The 23,817-nt window shown below is 50.8% G+C and overlaps 1 protein-coding gene across 4 annotated transcripts in view; it reads right to left on the reverse strand.

The window, feature by feature from the left end:
- PBX1 (PBX homeobox 1) overlaps positions 1–21,295 on the reverse strand; it is a 126,433-nt gene extending 105,138 nt beyond the window's left edge. The window contains exons 1-3 of one of the 4 annotated variants that reach the window (XM_086901518.1): positions 21,236–21,295; positions 20,407–21,072; positions 17,788–17,861 (exon numbers count right to left, since the gene is read on the reverse strand). In XM_086901518.1, the coding sequence (XP_086757644.1) occupies positions 17,788–17,861; positions 20,407–20,597 (265 nt within the window). In that variant the 5' untranslated portion in view covers positions 20,598–21,072; positions 21,236–21,295. Of the gene's footprint in view, positions 1–17,787; positions 17,862–20,406; positions 21,073–21,138 lie in introns of those variants that run through there. The other 3 variants (XM_086901521.1, XM_086901520.1, XM_086901519.1) reach the window with 3 other exon arrangements.
- Positions 21,296–23,817: the final 2,522 nt, after the last annotated feature.

Genomic DNA, 23,817 nt, shown 5'->3' on the forward strand with positions numbered 1-23,817 from the left:
CAGGAACTCTCCTTTCAGCTTTTGGCATTCCATTATCCAAAGACTCCCACAAAGGAATCAAGACCAGCAGCAGCATGACCTGACGCCTCCCCACCAAGGGGCCAGCCCCATCCACCTCTGGCTTGGAGTTGCTGCAAGGGGAAAAAGGGGGGCTGGCAGAGAGCAATCCCTGCCCCAGCCAGCCCCTCACAAACCTCATCCAAAGCCTTCCCTAGGGATGAGGGGCTGCAGAGCCAGTACTGCTGTGTGCAACCCCCCTCTCCCCCGCCCCTTTCCCTTAACTCTCAGCCCCATCCTACTGAACAATCTCGCCACGGGCTGCTTTTGTAAGCCTCCAGCCCCAAAAGAAAAATGATGGGTTTGAACTCTTAACCCCGCCCCAGAAAAAGGCTGGAATTAAAAGGGGTTTATGACTAAGTATGCAGATGGGAATACTGTAATAACAACAGGCAAAATGTTTGCCTAGCAGTTCTGGGCTGGTTTCGGAGGGAGGGAGAGAGAGAGTGGGACGGGGCGGCTTCTGGCCGGAGGATGACGGCACGGAGAAAGAATTTGGCGGCTGGGAGGGAAGGGAGGTTGCTGATAAATGCTGGGGCAGAGGCGAGGAGGGGGGCCAGGGCCATGGCTGGCACTTCAGGGAGGCTGGCTGCACACTGCGGGGTCCTGGCCGGCTGACAAAGGCTGTGCCGCCGAGGAGGAGAGAGGGGAAGGGGGAGATGGCAGCAGAGCTCAGCTCGGGGCAGGCTCAGCAGCCTTGGGGGACACTGTGGCACTGGAATGGGGAATCTGTCGAGGAATCCATCCTGTACCCATGCACACAGACTTCAGCCAAAGGGGACAGCCCGCAACCTTGAACAAGTGACTGATTTTTACCAGCAGTGGGACTCCAGCTCTGCTGAAAAGGTGATAAAACAGCAGTGCTTAAGTCACCTTAGAAGGGCATTTTCGGGGCATCATCTTCCCCTTGAAGCTCAGGCTAGGGGAGACATAAACCTCAGCCACCATCCTAGAGGAATTCACGCTACCACAGGCACAACCTCATTGCAAGAGGGGAGAGCACTGCTTCTCCAGCCTCCAGCCCTGCACAAGGCTGCTCCCACTCCTCTGGCACCCAGGGATATCCAGGTCTCCCCTCTCTGTGAAGGATCAGTCAAGTGAGGCCCCTCAATGAGTCCATGGCCTGCAAGACCCCAAAAATGCCTCCCCACCACTGTAATCGGGTCAGGCTGCCCCTTGGCACACACACAGAGGTTTGCTCCATAAGTTCAGTGAGAATGTGACTCCCTGGCTGTACCAAACCAGCGACCTCCAGCTCTCCAGAAAGCAACTGCAAACTTCACACAAGATGCAAACTGCTTGCACAACATCATACACAGCTTGGCAGCCACAGCCCAGAAAGCCACCAAACACCCAAATCTTGCAACTCGGCAGGACCCTCGGGACAGAAACTCACGTGTGGCACATGCAAACAAAGCCACAAACCACAGACCTCCCCAAGCCCCCGGAGGAGCTGTAATATGGAACTATTTTGAGCAGGCATGAGAACCTTTCCCCCCCCCATGCTCACTGGGCACGGCCCAGCCTGATGCAACAGCAGCGCTTTGCCAACCCAAGCACCTCACAAGGGTACAGCTTCAGATGGGAACATGCCCCAGCCGCTTCCCTGAGAAGGTAAAGCTGCGTGCAAAAAAAAACCTCACAGCACGACTGGCAAGGCAGGAACTCCAGGAGACTCCCCAGCTTGCAAGGCAGGGGATTTGCAAGCGTCTCACACCCGCCTTTGCTCGACAGGGACCGCAGCATTTGCGGCACCAAAACGTGGGAATTTTGACTCGATTGTGGGTCACCTCCTGCTGACCCACTGCCATTTACCAGAGGTAGGGAGTGCTGGAAGGAGCCTGTGGATATCAGAAACTCCCTCATTGCTACAATCCTCCTCTAGGTCTGACTTGTTGCATTGATGAACAAAAAGGCAGCAGCCCTACAAAAACCAAGAGGCATGTGGACACCCCCCCCTACACACACACCTCCTAAACGAGCAAGGAGGTCTTTCCTTTGACCTCTCAAGCAGAGCAAATGCCTCTCTAAAGACACTTAGGGACTGTCTGCAGGGTCAGGAAGATGGTCACTACTGATGGGAGCCAGCACTGTAAAGGGTGACAGGGCCAGGCTGAGGTCCCTGCCCACGGCAGCCTGCGGCGGACGCGAGCTGCAGAAATGCACAGCTCCCTTCACGCCAGGAAGCACTCGGATCAGGTAATGGAGGGTGTAGGAGACTCGTGAGAGGATTCCTGTGAGTCAGCCGAGCTGGCCAGGGCCCAGATCAGCAAGCTCTGCAACATCAGCAAACAAAAGAGGGCAAAACCTGGACCACCCTGGCCCCTTCCTGCTGCCTCCAAGATGACCTCCACAAGTGTGGGCTTGAGGGAGAGCGAGCCAGAGGCATGTGGAATGCTGCAGCCAGGCTTGGGATAAAGATTCAACCTGCTGTGCCTTGGGGCAAGGAGGTGGTCCCCCCACTTCCCTGGGGAACACGGTCCTGGGGCTTGCTGAGCAATTTTGTTTCTCCCCTGCCAGTGGAAGACAGTGTTAATCTTGCTCACTGAAGCCATGAGCAGTCCACATGCAAACAGCTCAGGAGAAGCTCCTCTCACCCACAGCATTTCCCAGGGTTTGAGGACCAAATGTAAACGGTCCTTTCAAAGTCCTTTTCTGACAGCAGTGTTTCCCCTCCCTCCCAGTGACATATTCATGCCTCATACCGTGGAGCTGGTTTATGCAAGGGACATTCACATCTCCTTGACAAGAGAGTGGCCCCTGCACCAGCACATCTGCTGGATCACAGCACCTGAGGAGGAACACCCCTGAACAAAAGGGTCACCACACATTTTGTGGAGATGTCCTCTCTCTGGAGGCTTGAGAGTCCCACCCTCCAAAACTCTGCCAGACTTGGGCTACAGCCAACCCAGCTTCCACAAAATCTCTGCCATGAGGTGCTGCCATGAGGTGCTTCCATACTTTCCTTGTCTGGGACTTAGTCATTATTTTTCATTTAAAAAAAGAAAAAAAAAGTGATCTCTGGGGAGGACATCTGGAAGAGGGATAAATACCTATCAGGAGTCATCCAATCCTGACATCTGAATGAGTTAGACAAGTGCTAATGAACAAACAGGCTAAATTGCTCCTTTCCTTTTCTGACAGGCCAAAGCAAGTTTCCAAAGCAAGAACACCAGGTCTGGTCCCTTCCCAGATCTGGTAGCAGCCAGAAGCCCTCCCTGGGCAGCAACCCTGGACATGCTACCCCAGCACAGGGAGGTCTCCAGCACTAAACCCCAGCTCCCTGTCCCCTCAGTGGGTACCACCCACCACCCAGAGGCGATTTCCAAAGCCAGGCGAAATGAAGATCAAGTCACGCTGCAGCACCACGCAACATCTTCTCCCTAGGGAAAAGCTGTTTGAGGAGAGAGGAGATGCAGGCAGGCCAGCAGCCTGCATCCCTCTGATCCATAATGGCCTGTAGCCCCTTCCTTCCCCTGCTCCCAACGGGAGGCACACCCAGTGCTAAACACTGAGCCTAACTCCATCCGGTCCTCCTTCCTTACGTCTATTGTCGCTAAAAATTTATCCGGTTTCTGACAGAAAAAAAAAAATAAAATATATATATATATATATAACACTGCACCTCCCCTCTGCCCTTCAAAGTAAAAGTAGCTCTGGTCTTTCCCCAGGGAGGAGGAAATGAGTTTAAACATGAGTCCCCCATCTAGGCAGCACTGTTCCACTCCTCCTCCTCCTCCAAGGACTTTCACACAGCCCTGTCCCGTCAGCCTGTCTGTGGCATTTGATTCCTGTCTGTCACTAAGTGATGAGGACAAAGGGTGAGGAGTCAGGAAAAGGTCTGAGCTACTTTGTTCATCGTCTGGATACGAACTTTGGATGAACTCCGTGGGGAAAGAGAAAAGCCGCATGGAGCGGGACGCACCGTGCAGAGCGCTCTCTCTCCTCAAGGAAAGAAAAAAAAAAAAAAAAGGGAAAAAAAAAAAAAAAAGAAAAGGGAGGCTTGAACAAGGGGAAGGGGTGGGAGGGAAAGGGAGAGGACAGCATTCCCCATCCCCATGGCGGCAGGCAGTCCTGAGAGCTCCCTGCTCCGAGGAGACAGAAGGATATTCAAACCGCCTTCCCAGGAGGCATGTTCAATAAAGCAGGATGCCAACGCAGCCTTTTCTCAAACAAATCTGTTAGCGGCGGGCCAGGGGCCAGCCACAAGGGCTTGCTTTTTAAAGAAACCAAATGGGAATTTCCTAATAAAATAAAATTTTTTAAAAAGCCCCACCGTGGCACGGGTAAAGGGAAGCTTGCTGGCAGCAACGTGAAGTATTTTGCTCAGTATTTCTCTTGAAGCATGGGAAGATGAAATACAGTGCAGGGCAGGGAGTTTTGGGATGCAGCCAGGGCCGGGGCACCAAAGCACCCGTGAGCTCCCCTGGTACCCACCCAGAGGAGCTGAGAGAGAACACTGCCTATAGCACAGTCACGTACCCAGGTGAAGGCTTACAACCACGATTTCTGCTGCTCTGAGCAAGGGAGGAGGCTCAGACTGTGTTGGGGCAGAAGTGATTTCCCTCGTGCCGACCTCTGGGACACGGAAAAGCCACCACAGGGCACACTTGGCTCCTTTGCTTCACTCTGCTTCTCGGGGCTAAGCCAAACCAGTTTGCAACTGGAAAGCCCTGTGGTAGTCTTGCAGGCATTAGGCAAATCAGCCCCTCCTGGGCAGCAGAGCCACCACACAACTTTCTCCTGAATGGCTCCTGCCCAGCAGCCAGGATGCCTGCCCTGGGATGGGGCACAGCCTCTGTCGAGGATTATCGATCACAGAGCCTCGGCACAAAAGGAAAATGATTGCAACTCCACAGACAACTCTGCAGCGCTCACGAGAGACTTGCTGAGTGAAGGTGAAGGAGGTGCCAGACAAACCATCCCACCAGTGGGTGATGCCACACCAGCATCACCCACTGAACACCTCAGCCCCACAGGCTGGCTGGGAACACCAGCTCTGCCACCTTGGATGTCTCTGCCTGAGGCACGAGCAGGTGGGAACCTGAGGGAGATACTGGAGGCTGTTCACCCCCTGCCTTTTCCTGGAAATCACCCAAACTGAACTTACTCTCCAGGATGGGGACTCCTACATAAGACAGAAACTATGTGGGTTAGGAGTGAAGCAATATACTGGAACATGCTGGAGATCACCCCAGATGCCTTGTCTCTCAACCAAACGGCAGCAAACAGAAGAACAGCTCTGCACAAGAAAGCTCTACCTGGAAAACAAACACAGCAGCCCAGCAGAAGGCACTGGTGAGATCTCCCCAGCCAGGCACACAGCAGCAGGCAGAGCCCACATTCCCTTTAAGGGTGGGAGCAATCTCATCCCTTCCACGGTGCCCAGCACAGAAGAGAGCTGCAGAAATGGTCACAGCAAGGACTAATCCCAGCTCCAGCCTGGCCTCTCTGTTTGGGAAGGTAATAACTCACCACCAGAACCAGAAAGTGGAACAGATCAAAGGCTCAGCTTCACTGACTCACAGCCACGCAGCGCCCCAGCCCTCCCAAGATCTACCTGCTCTGCACCAAGACAATGACCAAGGAAAAAATGAAAGAAGAAGGGGAAGGAAGCACATTTCTGCAGGGAACCAACCCATCTGCGCAGGCTGGGAAAGCAGGGTCCTCCCCTGCAGCCACCACCACGTCCCAGAGGAGCACATGTGAGGAGGTCACTCAAGCATCTCAGAGGCATTGCCCAAGACCTCTGATGGAAAAACTTTGATCTCCTCCAAGCATGGCCAGTCCCTGGGGACGGCCTCTAAAGCACACAACAGAGCATGCCAGGGCAGATTGACTCCGTGCAGAAAACCACAGCCCATTTGGAAGAGTTTGTTCCCCTGCTCGCTTCAGAAGTCCAAAAAGTTCATCTGGCAGTGGGAGGGACCTGCACCCAGCAGCTCAGCCAAGGTGGCCTGTCTCAAGGCAACAAGCTCCCAGCAGTGTGAACCAGGGAGAAGGAGGGGGGGAAAAAACGGGCAGGATGTTGACTGGACTGGCCAGCAATCCTATCTGCAAAAAGCAGGAGCTTGGGAGGGAGATGTCAGTGCTGCTGAATCCAGGGATGTTTTGAGAAGAGCAAGGAAGAAGAAACAGAGGGAAAAAGTGGGGACTGGGAAAGAGAAGGTAAAAGAAAACAAATCTGCTTTATTATTGCTTGAAACCCAAGGAGACTGATTAAAGCAAACATCCCCCCTGCCCCTTCCAAAGGGTTGTCTCGTCTGCTTCCTAAATCTGATTCCCATTTGTCTCTATATGGTTCTCATTTGTTCTTCGTTTAGGCCTCCTCCACGTTCCTTGCCGACTCCTAGGAGCCCTCCATGGAGTCACCAGGACTGGCTTCCCTCGGGAAGGGCAATCACTGGCCAGGGTCAGACCCAGCACCGCACAGGGAGGAGATGCAGCAAGAGGAAGGCAGCAGGATACAACTACACACAACAGGCAAGAGGCCAAGGAAATCCTTGGAAAGCTCTACCCCATGGTGTTGATGAGCACCTGGGTGCCTCTGGGGTAGCATTCCCAAAGGGTGAAGCAAAAGCAATTAAAAAAAAGCAAAAGGAACCAGGAAGAGGGGATGCAGCACAAGCACGGACCCACCCAGCGCTTCCCTCTCTATTAGCAGACGGCCTTCTGATTAAACAGCAGCTTCAAAATTACCCTAATGGAGCTTCTTTCTAACACAAACCACAGGGACCTTTCCTAATTGCACAGCTCCTTTCCCAGTCCCAGCCCAGGATGATGCAGCAGGTCCACTGGCTGCCCTTGCCCGCAGCACTGGCATGCTCTGCCAGCCGTGCCCGCTGCTCCCAACGGGGTCTTGGAGCACTGTGGCACCATGGGCTTCACTTTCTGTCCTGGCCCCTGGCTCTCAGAGCCCTGGACATGCTGCCTTTGCAGAATGACACCTGCAAGGCCAAATCAGGCACACCAGAAAAAGGGAAATAAAAATCTGTCCTTCTATCATGTGGACTTTGCCACTGCCTCAGGACACATGCAAAGACCAGGGACTTCCCCTTCCACCACCCTCTGCTGTGTCTCACATCCTTCCATGCTATTTGTGAGTTTTTCATGGTAAACAATTCCAGTCTGCCCTTGGGATAGGCTCCCTAAAGCTCCAGCCATGCCATCGTGCTGCTGCACATCCTTACCCTCAAGAGCCCACAGCTGAGGACCCCATGACTTCTTAAACTTGGATGCAGGAGAGTTATTTCTAAGGAAAACTCCCAGGCTGCGCACAGCAATCCTGTCCAAAAGGAAACAGAGCCCCTCTCCACCACAATAAAAACCAACCCCCTGCCCAACTGATCCATCCACGAGAGGAAACCAAGCAGGCTCTGAGCTCTCGAGAGCCAGGGCCAACATCAGAGCAGGTCCAGATGGTTGCACAGGTATCATGACATTACACAACACCATTTTCCCCCTCCTGCTTGCTGCCTCTGGAGAGGACACAGCACCAGCAGCTGCTCTCCCTGCTCCCTCCAGCCCGTAAGGAAAGCAGAGACCCCTGACCTTCTCCAACACATCCCCCAGCCCCTCCACAGCTTAAGCAGCCCAGGTGTGCAAATGTTACCCAATGCCCTCGCCAGGCAGAAAGTAAATTCCAGCAAACGGGGGAAATGCCAGCTGCAGTCAGACACTGGGATGTGCAAATAGCAGCCAGGGACCTTCGGGAGAGGAACAGCCCAGGCCCAGGCGCTCCTACCTATAATCCTTCTCAGGATGCCCCCTCCAGCAGCTCCTGTGGCAGAGAAAGGATGCTAATTTGACTATTTGAGGGAGTGAAAAAAAAATAAAAAAAATAAACGTTTGCTCTTGCGCTAAATGACCTTTTCAGCCACTTGGGGACAGAATTGCACCGGGGCTTTGGAGTGAGCTACAGCGGGCGCCGCTTGCTCCCTGCTCCCATGCTGGATGCTGTGTGCCTCAAGATGCATTTGAGGAGTCCAAGCCTCCCAGCCACCTCTGTCCACCCAGCAATGGAGTCAAGAAACAGCCCCTTTGGAAAAATCTGCATGAGGAAGGGAGGAAGAAGTGGTCTGCTAAGAGCTCGCTGAGCAGAGCGCTTCAGACGGTTTCATTTCACATCGCCGAAAGCGTAAATCAGGGAATTGCTCCTCGGGTTCTTCTCCATTAGCCAAGTATATTGCAAGTCCCTTCCCACCGCCGATACCGATCGACACTTCACATCTGCTGACCAGATCTAACAGCCAGGATTTTCCAGGGGAATAATACATTCAGTGAAAACACCATTCCTGCCACCTGCTCCCCCCCAAAACACGCAAGCGCTCCGGGAGCGGCTCCTCGCTCTCTGCAGGCACATGCACAGCACTACGCCGCAGCCAGAAGCCTGGCGAATCTGTATCCAAAATAAAGAGGTGACCCTTCAAAGCAAGGGTTATAAACCCCTCAAAACACACTTCCAACCAGGGGAGCATGTCCCACTGCCTGGAACTTCCCTAAACGTGAACAAGCGCTCTTCTGGAAAGCACCAGCTTCACACAGAACCTACCGGGGGGGTGCCCGTGTCCTGTGCTATCAAGTCAGGATTGACAGCCACAACTCTTTCCAGCTAATTCCTTTTACCCTGTGAACTGCAATCTCTAGCCTTTTGTTTAGAGATTTGCAATAATCAGAGTATTGCAAATTCACCACGTTATCGTGGCATTTGAAATAATATTTTTGCAATTTTATTGCAATCAATCATATTACAGAAAATTCTTCCACTATTAATGTAATGAATCATATATTACAATAATAATTTTGCATATAAGCAGGCTTCTCCCAAAAAAAAAAATTACTTGCAACCTTTTAAAATTAGAGACTTAGGGGTTAAAAGCCAAATTTACAGCTGAAAACCAGAGAATAAATCTATGCGGAGGCTTCAGGTATTGTATCATTCCTAATGTTTCACCAGAGAATCACTGCACAGGAGGAAAAAAAAAAAAATAAAAGATGTGTGTAAACAAGCAAAGGTACACCCACCAGCAGCTTGGGTTTTGAAACATTAATGTTGAAATTAGAAAGGCACATTTAGTAGAGTTATGGGCAGATTCACTTTCAGTTTGGCTCCAGCCTTGTAAATATCAAATGTCAAAAGGAAACAACTGCACTGAGTTAAGAGAGGAAAAAAATCCCCATGCTGTGGAGACGTATCCGGGATTGGGACCGCTGGAGTTGGGAAAGAAGCAGCAACCAGCAAGGAACACTTCACAACTGGAAGGGTATTTCTGCTGGGTAACCTGCCACTGCTAATTCTGCTAATCAACATCACCCAATTTCAATTCACTGGAATTTGAAAATATTATCCAACCAGGAGAGAAACTTGATTTTCCTCTCCTGGTAACGAGGATGGGCAGGCCAGCCAGGTTGTGAGAAACCAAAAATGGGATGTGGAAATGATGAACTGAGTTTCCAGGCTTGTACTCGGGCGAGAAACAAAAATCCAGGCTCCTTCATTTAAGCAGGCTGATCCCACTTGCAAAGGCAGCTCTGCTCGTTTTTCAACAAGGCTGAAGTAAAATGGCAAAGTTATCATTTTAGATTAGAGCAGCTCCTCACAGCACCGTCTCTTCTGAGGGTTTTCCATTTATCAGCAGATTTAGGGGGGAAAAAAGGGCCGGGGGGGGCTGGAAAGAGCCCATCAGTTTAGGGTAAGCAAAAAAGCTATTTTGGGTAAGGCTTCTCCTATAAATTAAAAGGCTGGGAGGGGAGGGGACAGTGTACAGCTCCCTCAAGGTGTCACAAGGGATTTCTATTATCTAATATTATTATTATCTATTTCTACCCAAAACACAGAGCATCACCAGCAGCACTTCTCAGCAGGCATGGCTTCCCTGGCAGCCAAACCCTCCACTGGGCTGCCCATTCTCTGGCTGCCTTGCCTTCCCCACCAGGAAAAGGAGCCAGGAGAAGCTGCTTTCTGCTCCAGCTCAAACATAAAAATTGTATATATACACACATACACATACAGGGGCACAGATCACAAACACAAGGCCAAGAGATATTATTCCTTTTTTTTTTTTTTTTTTTCACTTGACACAGTTGCAAATCAATAATTCCAGGCCGAGCGATTCCCAGCACTGGGAGAAAGCATCACCTGAGTCCCTCCTGAGCCCAGCCTGACAACACACGTTAATGCATTCAGCCCACAGCCTCCTCAGGCCACAGCTTTCTGTAATTTATCCCTATAGCACCCGCCACCCCAGATTATTTAAGTCGCCGGGGGATGCAGCACCTCCGAGGCAGCTTTGAGCAGAAGCTGCCGACCACCCAGGCCACAAAACCAATCAGTTTTGGTTTCCAAGGGAGTTCCCAGCAGATGCTGCCCAAAGGCGACGTGGATTTCATGGAAAACCCCAAATATCGACTCCTCTGGAGCACACTGGGGAGGCGGTCACCCGCAAAGTGCCAGGCAGCACCTACGAGCACCCAGCACATCCAAAATCCAGGGTGCTCGCCCAGCCTGGGCTCTGGCAGAGGCTGCAGCGTTGAGGGGCCAGCCCAGGAGCCAGGCAGTGCTCACAAACACCTTCTCCCACCATGGGGAACACTCACCAGACCGGGACCCGATGGATGTTTGGGGAAAGCAAAGGATGCAGACTGAGGTTGGTTTATTAGATTACGGACAGCCCCATGCAAATAGGGCCATATTGATCTGGTCTGCAAACACCTGGCTGGGAATACGAGCAGCCCCTGAGTATACAGAAGCTGCTGGAGATTATTAACCAGATCCATTGCTGTAAATCACATTACCTCCTTCCAAACCCTGACCCAGCACGGAGTCCCCCTGTGCTAGGCGCTGTACAGGGCACATCCTTGTAGCACGAGGGAGCATCGCTTCTTCCCTGCACGGCACCCAGACACCCAGCCCAAAAGTGTGGAGCCTGGCAGGGGAATCCTGCTCTGGGGGGCTGTGGAGCCAGTTTTGTGCAGCCCACCTTCCCCACAGCAACTCCCAAAGCAAAACATGTTACCAGGAGAAACTCATTGCACAGGGCAACTGAAGGAAGGGAAAGCAGAAACTAAAAAAAAATTATAAATAATAAAAAAAAATTATAAATAATAAAAAAAAAAAGGTGGAAAATAGGTAATATCACATCTTCATGGGAAAACTCACCCCCTGTTCTTATTGGGTTCCTCATATTTGGCATCAATTACAAACCACCCCTGTAGTGCACAGGGCAGACAAGATAGACTCTCCTGCCTCCCAAAGCACCCCAACTCCAAGCAGAGGAAGGAAAAAAAGGTAGTAGCAAAATGCTTCCCAAGAGATCATGAAACCATTTGCAGAGCTTCATTAGCAGAGAAGGCAGCAGTCCCAGGATTAAAGGAGGAACTGGGGAATAAGGTGCCGAACCAAAGGCAGAGGAGGAATCCCATCTTCCTTCTTCTCCCTGCCAAAATCCACAGCTCTGATTCAGCAGAAGCACCAGCAGCAGCACAGCCTACTATATCTCACTGCAAACAAACCCATTTATGTTTAAACCCCCACCCTTCTCCCCTCAAGGATTGCTGCATGCAGTAATTTCCTTGTGAGGGGGGAAAAAAAAAAACAAAAAACAACAAACCATGATGAAATTGTCTCAGAGTTTCTCTCTGTTTTGTTTACAACCACTGCCCTCAAACCCAGGGCCGGCACGAGTCCTGCTAACAGGAATAAATCTGGCATTTGAGAGCATTTAGAAAAGCTCTGCTTGCAGACAACTCAGCGCTCCAAGGAGGAAATCCCTCTGCAGGTTTCAAATAAGGGAACTTGAACCACTTTTCCCAGGAGAAATTTAGGCCTGAAAGATCTTCTGAGTTTCTCATTTGGAGTTACAAGGCCCGATAACAAGATTTCTTTCCCCGGACTCACCCACAAACTGACTGCTGCCAGGATTGCGCAGAGGTCAGGGGAGATGGACTGGAGAGAGACCCGTGGCAGCAGGGAACACATCCAACATTCATGGAAGGGAATGCTCTGGTTTGCTGCTGTTTATGCCCACATCTGGTTAATACAGGTATTTTTCCATCATGCATTAATAGAGAACACAGGGCTGTTCTCCTCCAGCGCTGTCAGCAGGAATTAACCAAAAAGTGGGCTGCTGGCACTGCATCTTCCAGGAACCCTCCTTCGCTGGACCCAAAGCTACCCAAAAACTGGGGAGGGCAAGCAAAGGCTTGGAAACTTGGGAGCATGGGGATCAAGAGCTGGAAGACTGGCTCATCCAACTCCCAGGAGCAAACAGATGGGACAGGACACAGCAGAACCTCCCAGAGCACCTTCCTGCTCTGCTGCAACAAAGTTTGCTCAACATCAGGTGCCCATAAAAATCAAGCCTTGAAATAAAAAGCAAACAGGTTTGCTCCTGTACACCCCAAATTGTGGGGAGTCCCTCAGGAATGGGAATGTTATGCCAGAGCCAGGCCTGGTTTCTGTGTTTTGATGGCGAAGGTTGAGGGGGAGGAGGTGGGAAGAAGAGCCCACTGGCAGCCCTGCTCTTCCCACCTCCTCCCCTGGAGGATTGCAGGAGGCCAATTTTGATTAAACTAATTAAGCCTGCTCCATTCAAAGAGCTGCAGCCACATGCTACCAGGGGAGAAGAAGAAAATAAGAAATTACAAGGAAAAAAGAGAAATCTCCCCACAAGCATGCTCCTCCAAAGCCACCCATCCCCAGCAGATCCCTGATGGACACCACCACAAGGGAAGATAAAAGCCCAGAGAACAGACTTGTTTTAGAGACAGGTCCAGCCCTGAAGACCCTGCTCCTTCCAGCTACCAGGACCTACTGGGACATGTCCCACCTCCCATCAGGATGACTGGTTCCCATTCCCTCCCAGCCAATCCCAGAGGTAGCCGCTCCTCTTGTGTTAATTCCGCCAAGACAAGGTCTACCAAGCCATCCCTGTCTTCCAGTCCCTTGCACATTCCCTCCCCTCCTTTCCCTTGAAGGCATCAGGTTTCTGGAAGCAATTTAATTGTGAGTTACAGCGAGGCTTCCTCAGGCAGTGTGGATCGGACTGGAGGCCCTGCTCTCCCAAAAATGTTTCACCTTCCCCCCGGGGCAGCCAAACCAGGGACCCTGCAGACTCTGCCTGGCACAGAGAGAGAAGCATCACTTTTGCCTTCAAAACCTTTCAACTGGAAGGGGAAAAAAAAAATAAAATAGTAATAACAAATATCAAAGCCAAGGCTTCCTCCCCTTTGAAGGGCAGGAGGGAGAGCAGCCAGGTGAGGACTGGACCTGCCCAAAGCTGAGTGGGGACCTGGATCCTGCAGCGCTGGAGTACTGAGCACTTTCCTGATGAGCTTTCTTTCCAATGCCTTAGGTGCAGGAATTGCATTGAAATTCAAATCGGGGTGTTGAACTCTCTCCTTCGCCTTGGGAAACCTCCTCGGGTGGAAAAGCAGGATAAGGAGGAGGGCAGGATTTGATACCCTGGGGAAGAGCTGCTGGGGGAAGGAAAGCAAGATGCCCCATCCTGCTGGGAGGAACGACTGAGCCAAGGGGCACTGGGCTTGCCAGTGTGCCCCTCTTAAAGCTCTGCCCCACGCCCCAAAAACCCCAGCGCTGCACACACCACATCTGCCCCCCTTCTCCCCATGCTGCTCCTGCTGGGGTTTTACTTGGGGCGTGGAGAGGAGAAGGGAGGGAGGGAGAAAAAGAAACCCCATATCATAATTGCTATATTAAAGAGAAATAGCAGGCAAGAATAATAAGAGAGGTGTCAGAAGTGAAATACAGTAACAGACATTAAAAAAAAAAAAAAAAAAGACTACAGTTCTGAGATGGGGGTGTTAATTGAACACAGAGCTGGAGAGAACAAAGGGGTGTTAAGGAAGAGAAGAAGGGGAAAAAATCCTACCTCCTCCAAAGATCTGATTTGAGTTAAGTTTGGTGAAGATAATGCACAGGGAAAGGTAGCTAAGAGGCACCTTATATAGCTACTATGTTCTAAAATTAAAAAAAAAAAAAAAAAGACAACAAACCCATTATTCAACAACAATTGCACGGCTAATCAGTGCTGTCTATAAATATTCCACTTTGTAAATGCCCCCCCATTGGTGCTATGTACATTTTTCTTTTAATCCTGAATTCCTTCAACACAGGAGGAAGAGGAAGATAAGAAAATAAAAAAATTGTGTGATTTCAAATGCAAAGTCAGGGTCTTTTTAAGAAGTCGAATTTGCCCGATGCCCTCACCTCCCCCAAATGAGCAGAGAAAGTGAAACGATGGGAAAAGCTCTTAAGGAGGAGGAATCAGATTAAATGGTCATATATCCTGTGCTCAGCCTCTCCCCGCCTGTCCCTGCCGAACGAGATGGGAGTTGGGAAAGGCTCACAGCTGAAATAGATGCTGCTGCATTTTGACAGCAGATATTTTCCAGTTTGCCATCCAAGGACCCCACGTCTGCGTACGCCTTGCCTGATTCTTCTGCTTAGCTATTCTGCTCATGCAGAGAACAGCTTAAAAAAAAAAAAAAAAAATACCAAGAGAGAGAGGGGGGAAAAAAAACAAGGGGAAAAAAAAAAAAAAACCAAACCCCAAGAAGCCATAAAGACAGAGCCCCTACCCCTGCCTTCAAACTTTTTATAAATCAGGAATGCAATTTCCGATTTCAATCCTTATTGATGGAGGAATCAATTGTATTTAGGACAACAATGCCTCCCATTTCCATAATTATTATTCCAAAAAGCCAGCCAGCCAGCCATTTGAAGGCAGTCCTGCCCCTTCCCTCGCAACAAAGCGACCAACAGCAAGTGAAAACACACCAAATGAACGCCGACAACTTCCATGTATATTTAAGCGGCAATTTTTTTCTTCCCTTACATACTCCTGCCTGGATCAGACCTCTCAACTTTTATTACTTTTAAACAGACATCACCCCAAAAGCGGCAATTCCCAGGCTTGCAGACAAAAGGCAACCCCCTGAGCTTCTTTTCTAATCACTATAATTTTTCAAAGTGATAACAAATACTTTAAAATAACTAAAGAGCCCAAATGCAAAAGGCAACTCTTTGACCAGCAGAGATGACCTATTTTTCTAAGAACTTTATGGACACTTTGGGTTTGCTCAAGACAAGGTTAACGCTATGAAATAGTAGCCATAATGTTGCGAGAGATGGTGGTAAAGTCTCTGTAAGGCTCTGGAGTCACTTAAATCAGGCAGCGGGGTAACCGAACGCACATTTCTGCACATCATAACGCCGGGGGGAAGATGTACGCACGCACTTTCTAACACCCACCAGTGACCACAAACAATCACCAGGATTTCAAACGCCACACATGCAAAAATCTGGGAAGCTAAATGGAAAGTGGGAAGCTAGAAGTTGGCTCAACTTTCACGCCGCTGCCCGCAAGGAAGGGGTAAGCAAACAGACGCAGGCGGTACCCTCGGCCCCAGAAAAAACAAGGCAAACTTCCTCCTAGCATTGGGCCCACAAAGCAATAATTAAAAAAAAATAATAAAAAATAAACCTAAACCATCTGCCTGTTTGCTTTCCTATGAAGTGTGACTTTTGGGGACACAGATGGGGGGGGAGAAAAGGGAGGAGGTCTTTGAATTTGCAAAGTGAAAGAATTCACCGCAAACATATCCAAGGGTAGATAAACAACGCTCCAAAAGCCTTCTCTCGAGTCAGCCTCTTTGAAGACCTCCACAACACTGTAAGCCAAGTAATGCAGGCACAACACTAACAAACAGCCTTTATAAAAACATGAAACAGCCCCAGTTCACACCTTAACATCCTTATTTCCAGCAGTACTGCTTCGCCTTATACCACCTCTTTCCATTTTCCTTAGCGGCCGGGAATTACCGCACCCCGTCACTGTGGCTATGCACAGCTCCTCATCCTTCCCCCAGCTCACCAGGACCCCACAGCATCCCTGAGCTCACCCAGCTTTTCCCACCAAGTTTGGTCCCAGCAGATTCCTCCTTCCCTAACTTTGCGCTGATAGCGAAGCTGAGCTGGGATTAAACAGCTGCCCTGCCAAAAAACATCCCTGAGCAGGCAACGCATGGAACATCAAATGCAGCACCAAACACACTCGGGAGAAGAGACAGGCAAAGGTTCTTTGGCTCACACAAAATTAAAGGAGAAAGAAGAGGGAAAGGACCTCGGGGGCTCCTCTTTTCGTGGCGGCGCGTGGGGGAACGCTACAAAATCCACAAGGTTTCTCTCTACGTAGACTCTCTCACGTTCCAGCATCAGAGCAGTTTGGAGGTTCCCATACCAAACCCACTGCTGGTTATTAAGGGAAGTCTGTAGGGAAAGGCTCCTCGGGAAGGTCAGAGGCGGCCCCGCAGCCGGGAGGACTCTGGAGAGCCGAATGCCATCGGTAGGTGCTTTGTCTGGGCTACACGCTGCACAAACAACGCTTAACAAAGGGCCCTCTTAGTCATTTTATATATATTGCAAGAGTCAAGTAATTGTATTTTCAATCAGCTGCTCATGCTGGGAGGTTTATACATATATATATATATATATTTATATATTTAAGAATGGGGAAAAAAAAATAAAAATAAGACCCAGTTCAGATTTCTGAAAGCTGTTCCCCTTTTATGTGTAACTATCAATGTATATCAACTGGGTGTGCAATCATATTTATTGTCACTTTCATTCATGTCATGCCCTTGCTTATATGGCTTAGATATGAATTATTGACTGTTTCAGTCCTTGTTGTAAAGAGGGGGGAAAGGGGGGGAAAAGTCAAGTACTTTGCAGCGTGCTAAAACAAGGCAGCTACACCCGCATGGGAAAGGCCACAGATCAACCCTGGTCAGCTCAGAAAGCCAACAGGAGAGATGAACCACCCCCCAAATTTCCATCATTCCCCCCACTTTTTTTTTTTTTTTTTTCCTTTTAAGAGAAAAAAATATAAAAAATAAAAGAGAAATTCCAACAAATACATAAATAAGTGGTGCATGTTGCTAAATGTCCTTCCCTGAGCATCTGTTGTTTAAGATCACCCTTGATTGATGACTGCTATTTTTTAATTGTTGCTTTTAAAATTTAAATGCCCCCCTGGGATGTGTTATAAGTGTGTTAGTACATGGTAGGAGGTCTGGAAAGTGGGAAACAGCAGAACCAACGCTCTCATGCCATTAGCTTCTAAAGAAGCCTGAGAACACCCCATGCCATAAAACAACAGTACCCTAAAGTAACTAACAATCTAATATATTGCTTTCACTAAAGGCAACTGACAACTCGCTCTTACATGAGCTAGCCTGGATGATTGGCAGACAAGAGCATTTTAACCCTTTCTTTAAAAAAGTAAGAAACCTTTGTGTTTACCTGAATACTAATGGTAATACAACTGCAGAGTTTCATTTTGTTGGGATTATTTCCCACACACCCACTTTGCATTCAGATTTTATTTTGTTTTTTAAGCAGTGCCATGTCTTAAAGAACAAACTAGAGCAAGACAGAAATTGCAAGGGGGTTGATTTTTTTTTTTTTTCTCCCCAGAAAAAGCAATAAATAAAGAAAGGCCATACAATAGAATTTAAACCACGATATTTTCTCTTCTAGACACAAACCACATCATGCAAGTCCACTGCCAGAAGCATTAAATACCAACGAGTTATTTCTCCCCACTTAAATACTGCTGCATGGGAAAAGGGGGGGGCGCAGGCTTGGGGGAATAAAATCCCCAAAAGAGCAAAAAGAAAAACAATACAGAACCAACAGCACTGATTTCCTACCTGTTTTTTCTTTGATTTCACACAAGACATTAAAAAGCGCTGGCTTCATCCTGTGGCAGTTTAAAGCATGTTTCCTGGAGAGAAAAGGAAAGAGGGGAGGGTGAGCTCAGGATGTCACCATGAGGAACAACTTTCCAAATTCAGGCTGGCTGGCGTAGGGAGGGCAGGTTTGAGCCCCCAGTGCTGCAAACAGCCCAGCACAGGGGAGATGAATGTCAGCAGCTTGGGAATGCCTTGGAAATCGCCTTTGCCACCGAGCAGCTCCACGGCCGGCGCGAGGCAGACGATGCTCCACGGCAAAGCCAGCAGCTTTTGGGAGCCAAGCTCGGATCAACTGTCTCGTTCAATAAACACACAGCACTGGGCTCTCCCCGTCCCCCACCTCCAATATTACACCAGGCCATGTGCTTTATTAGGCTCGTCCTGTGAGGCAGAGGGGAGATAAACTCCTCCTTGCCCCAGTGCTGGAAACATCCTCTGCTTAGAGCTGTCAATTCAGGGAATTTCAGCGCCCAACTTGGAGCACAGGAAGACGCATGGAGAGAGAACCCCATTCCTCTGCCTCCGTGCTCTACTTACATCCAGCTTATTTGCAGGTGTTAAAATTTAATTCTTTACAATTGGGACAGTAAACACATTAAAAATCACAGCCGTCTGCTTCTGGGAAGGGGAAGGAACGCTATTCAACGCCGTTCCTTTCTGCTGCTGTTATTCCAGAGCTGACCGTTCTCCTGTGGGTTTTGAGGAGAGACTTTGGGGAGGGGGCGTTTTAATTGGCTGGTTTTAAAAGCCACCACGCGCCCGCTGAGGCAAAGGAACGGTGTGATTTAATTTTTCCTCTTGAGCCATAGGGTGATTTAGCCAAGGGTTCAGTTGCACACGGGGCTGCTGCTATCAGGCGCCGGTTACGGGGGATTTTCTGTTTACCAACCGAAATTACACGCGAAAGACGATGTAAACATCTGGCAAACATTCACACTACTTACCCCACCACCCACAACATGTTAAAAAGATTTATATATCTGATGAAGTCTCTCAAAGGTATGTACCCTTGCAGAACCACAGCGTTCCCTTATCAGCACACCCAGATGGGCGCAGACATTTGGGTATACGCAAATCACGTACATATGCTGTAAGGGCCCTCTTACAAATAATGCTGGCACTTTGAATCTTCCCAAAACTTAATTAAAAAAAAATAAAAAGAAAAAATAAAAAGAAAAAAAAATAAAAGAAAGAGGCAGCAAAACAACTGTGCAATAGTAGGACGGATGGAGGAAATACAAAGCCAAACGTTATTGATAAATACAGCGTGTTTGCCAGGTCAGAATTAAAAATAATAATAATTTACAAAGAAAAGATAAAAAAAAAAAAGTACTGTGAGGAGCTGAAATAGACCAGCAATGCAAACCCATAAAGCCTTCTCCTAGCTCTGTTCTGCTTTGGTTTTACTGATTTGATTAAGTACACTAAATTATCCAGGCAGGAACACACACGATTCCTGCAACTTTCCAAAGGAAGAGCCCCTCACTGCCCCGGGTCTGGCCGGGGAGAAAGTGAATGATTTCCTCCTCCTCCTCCCAGCTACTCTGCCCCTGCAAGAACATAAGAAAATGAGTAAGATCAACCCTGCAAGCAGCTTTCTTGGTAAGCGGGAGCTCTGCAGAAGCTGTGGAGGCAGGGAGGATGGAAGCTGAGGTTTGGGGGGTACTTTTATCCTTCTGCAAGTTCTTCAGCGAGTTTTGGGGCTGTGCGGTGCGTTTTTCCAGGAACAATGTATTCTAGCAATCTGCTTCAACTCGGGGCATGCATATCAGCAGGAAGGACAACACACCAAGCAGCTTTGCAGCCCAGAAGAAATATCAAGTGTAACCCAGGCAATTCAGGGCAACTTTTTTGTTCTAATTCCTTTATTTGAGGTTTGGTTGGTGGTTTTTTTTTTTTCCTTCCCTCCCTGAACTTCTGGTAGTGCCTTTGAAGGTGCGCATTAGGTTTGCACTCCCCGAAGGTCAGGGCAATTCAGATACCGGCTCTTGCAGCCTTATTTTTTCCCCTTTTTAAATACATCTGCAATTAAGAAGAAAAAAAAAAAAAAAAAAAAAAAAAAAAAGGCAAAGCTTCTATGAAGCATCTTCAAAGCGCAGAAACGCGCTGAAAAATTAACACCACTACAGGGGCCTAAAAAAAGAACATTATTAGCAGCCCTAAAAGCGGGGCAGCACTTCGTGGCTCTTTCGGGGGAGCCCGGAGCGGAACCCCAACCACCACCGCCCTCCGCAGTTAAACCCCCACCCCAAAAAAGGCTGGGAAAAGCCAGGCCCAGTTTGTGGATGGAGGGAAAGGGGGAGGCTGCGGGCGCGGCGACCCCTCGGAACGGCCACGAAGTTGGGAGGTGGGAGAAAGACGGGAAATAATAAAGGCGGGGAGGGGTGCGGGGGGGTTGGTATTAAGCGGTCCCCTTTCTTTTCCCCTCCCTCCGCAGCAGGAGCAGCAGGACCCCCGTCCCCCGATGCGCCCGCGGCCGGGCGCGCTCCCCCCGCCGGACAACAAAGGCCGGGCCGGGGCGCGGGGGAAACTTCCCGGCACCTGCCCCCTCCCTTCCCCGCTCCCCGCCGCTCTCACCTGGCCTGCGCCTCGTCCAAACTCTGGTCCGTGATGGTCATGATCTGCTGTAAGATGTCTCCGATGTCCTGCTTCCTGCCTGCCTCCCCCTCCGCCCCGCCTGGTCCATCCTGCATGTGCTGGGACAGGCCCGGGTGCCCCGGCATCCCCACCCCGCTGTGCGTGTGCATCAGCCGCGGCTGGTCATCCATCGCCGGCCGCCGGCCCCGCTCCGCCGCCGCCTCCTGCCCTGGCTGCCGGGAGCGGCGCGGCTGGGCTGGCCGCCTGGCTCCTCGCTTTCTTTTCTTGCTCGCTTTCTTCTTCTTCTTTCCTCCCCCCCCTTCCTCCTCCTCCTCCTCCTCCTCCCCAGCCTCTTCCTCTTCGCTTTTTATTTATCCTTCACGCTGGCGCCCGGCTCCGCGGCGGGGAGGAAGAGGAGGAGGAGAAAAATGAAGGGGGGGGGGGGGGGGGGAGAAAAAAAAAAAAAAAAAAAAAGAGAGAAAAAAAGAAAGGGGAAAAAATCCCTTTGGCTGCTGGAGGAGGAGGAGGAGGAGGAGGGAGGAGGGAGGGAGGGAAGGAGGAGGGAGGGAAAGGGGGGGGGTTCCGGGGAAGGGAGGGAAAACGGCGGCGACTCCAAAAGCAGGGCAGCTCAGCCCCGCGCCGGGGAGGCAGCGGGCGGGCCGGGGGCTGCGCCCGGCGAGGAGGCGGCGGCAGCGGTGGCCGCGGCGGGGCGGCCGCCCGCGATGGCAGCGCCGGAGCTACCGCGGCCGGAGCACCGGGGGAGGGCTCCAAACTTTCCCCCACCCTGGGGCCGCGTTCGGGGCTGGCTGGGCCCCCCCCTGCGCCGGGCCTGCGCGCACCGCTCCGGCCCTCGCCGCCTGCTTTTGTTCGGCTCCGGACTCCTCAAACTGGCACGGAGGAGCCCGGGGGCGGGGGGAGGAAGGGGCAGCGGCGCCGCCCGCCCCCCCGGCCCCATTGGCGGCGGCGGCGGCGGGAGGGCCGGCCCGCGGGCCGCGCCGCCCCCTGCGCGCCCGCCCGTCAATCTCCGGGTTCAGAGGTGGGACGGGGCCGCGCCCCGCCCGCGCCTTAAAGCGACCGAGCCCGGCCGAGCGCGGCGCCGCAGGGCCGGCCCGGGCTGGCCGTGCTGGGCCCCCGCCGGCCCTCAGCCCCTGCCCGGGCCCCGGCCCGCGCTCCCCGCCCCTCCGAGCGCTGCCTCAGCCTTTCCGCCTCCCCTCGGCAGCACCGCGGCCCCCCGGCTGCTGCTCAGGCTCGCCTCTGCCCCTCACCTACCCTCAGCCCTTCTGGGTCTCCATCTCCTTCCTCAGCCTTCTCCGTCTCCTCTCAGCCTCTCCTTCCTTACCTCCCCTTAGCCGGCCATCCCACCTCCCCTTAGCCTTCCTCCCCTGCTGTCGGCCTTCCCCATGCCCTGGTGCCCCCAGGCAGCCTCTGTGCCTCCCCGCTGCCCCTCAGCCATCCGGCTGCATCCCAAATCCCCCAGGAGCGAGCAGGGTTCCCCGGCCACTGCAGCCCCCAGGGAGATCCTTTCATCTCAGCGTGTCTTCAGGGTGCTGTTTCTCTCTCCAAACCTTGGGCCGGGTGACCCACTGTGGTCCCTTCCAATTTAGGAGTGCTCCTGTGATTCTCTGCCGGTGCAGGGCCTGTCCAAGCGCATTACACAGCTACCAGCGGTGCCATATCTCACACTTGGTGGCCCCTCCACGCCCCACACAGCACAGCAACAGCCAGCAGAGATTCCAAAGCCACCAGGACCACCATTCCAACCTACATGTCAGAGCGTTCTGGCGAGGAAGGACTTCCCCAGCCCCTTTCTTCCTTCCCTGACATCTGAGTCTGCCCGGTGTCCGCAAAGATCTCTGCAGGCATCAGCAGGTCAGCAGGCATGGCCCTGGGACTGGGCTGGCCTAAAAATTTGCATTTAAAAATGAATAAATAAAACTGGGTGATTCAAGAATTTCTTGAATGGCAAATGGCTTCATCAGATTGTCCCTCAGAGCAAAGGATGCCAGCTACAGGCACCTTGTAGCACAACAGAAGATGTGTCTAGTCCCAGCTCCTGGCTGGGGAAAGACCCATCAGGTTCATTGGAGAGAAAAAAGTATATAAGGCAATTGTTTTGCTTCCACTCTTCCTTTTTAATGAAACACTTTCCAGTGTTTTAAGCAAAACACGACTTTTCATTTTGAAATTTCCTTTCGAACCATTAAAATGTTTTAAAGCGGTTGAAGGCGCAGTGAGATGTTTTGATTTTTGTCGCTCTGAAATGTTTCACTCAACACGTTCTTCATGTGTCTTGATTTGCCAAAATTTTTCAAAGGTTTCTGCTTTCTCGCCCAAGACAGATCCGTATATTTTTTACTTTTCTGAAAAGGGGAAAAAAAAAAGGGGAGAAAAAATATTATCATCTCCATGGCTCCACAGGAAGCAGAAATATATCCAAGAAACGAAGAGCCAAGGGACTCCTCTCCAAAGGTCCAAACTTTCAGACACTTAGTCATCCCTTCACTTGCTTGCTCACATACCAAGTCTAGACATTTGCTGTCTCAAACCCTGGCAGGGACTCTCCCACCCCCACAGGTCACCCCAGAGTCTTTTGGGTTTGATTTTCAGCGGCTCCAAGGACAGGCGGTGCAGCAGAGCTGAGCGTGTACAGCGGGAAAGGGAGCAGGATGACGGGGACATTGGGGACTATGGGATGCAGTGGCCTGCTGACCCTCCTGACTCTTGTTGTGAAGATCCTTCCCTGTTTTCTGAGTCACAATGTGATGCCTCAGCACATCAGGCCGGAGAAAACAGGAGCCAGGAGACCCTCCAAGCTGCTCCAATGGGAGCATCCCAGCATAGGACCTTGGAGGATCTACGTGCCAGTGCAGAAATGGCCGGGATTCTGCCTCTGCCGTCTGCTGGAGTCTGTAAAATCCTTCCTGTCAGAGATAACTAATCCTGAGGCCTTTACAACACCTCTCCTGAAAAGCACATTTCATTCCTCTGTCTCCTCCTGCCTTCCAAGTGCATGAGATTGCAATAGGTATTACCGAAAATATTCCCCATGGGAGCCGACACTGGACTCCCTTAAAACCCAAACACCATCACCCCTCCTTCCCCAAGACACAAGTGAGCACTATGCTCTATTATCTCTACACCCACTAAATCTTTCTGAAATAAAGAATAAACATTTCCACCACACATAGTGTAAGTGTATGTGCCAAGCTGCCTCGCTTCCTCTCCTCTGTGGTTATTATAAAGTGGTTTTGTTTCAATGGCGTAGCAGATGGACAGCATCCAAGTCTGGCGTCCCCACTCCCCCCGAGTACGTCCAGCGCTATCTTTGGTTTATCGCAGATTCCTGCAGAAAATGTTTATGGGAGCCTCTTGTTTAAAATCTTGGCCGCATCACAGCGCAATTCCTATAAT

This window comes from Cyanistes caeruleus, chromosome 9 (assembly GCF_971803275.1).
Source record: "Cyanistes caeruleus chromosome 9, bCyaCae1.hap1.1, whole genome shotgun sequence".
NCBI lineage: Eukaryota > Metazoa > Chordata > Aves > Passeriformes > Paridae > Cyanistes > Cyanistes caeruleus.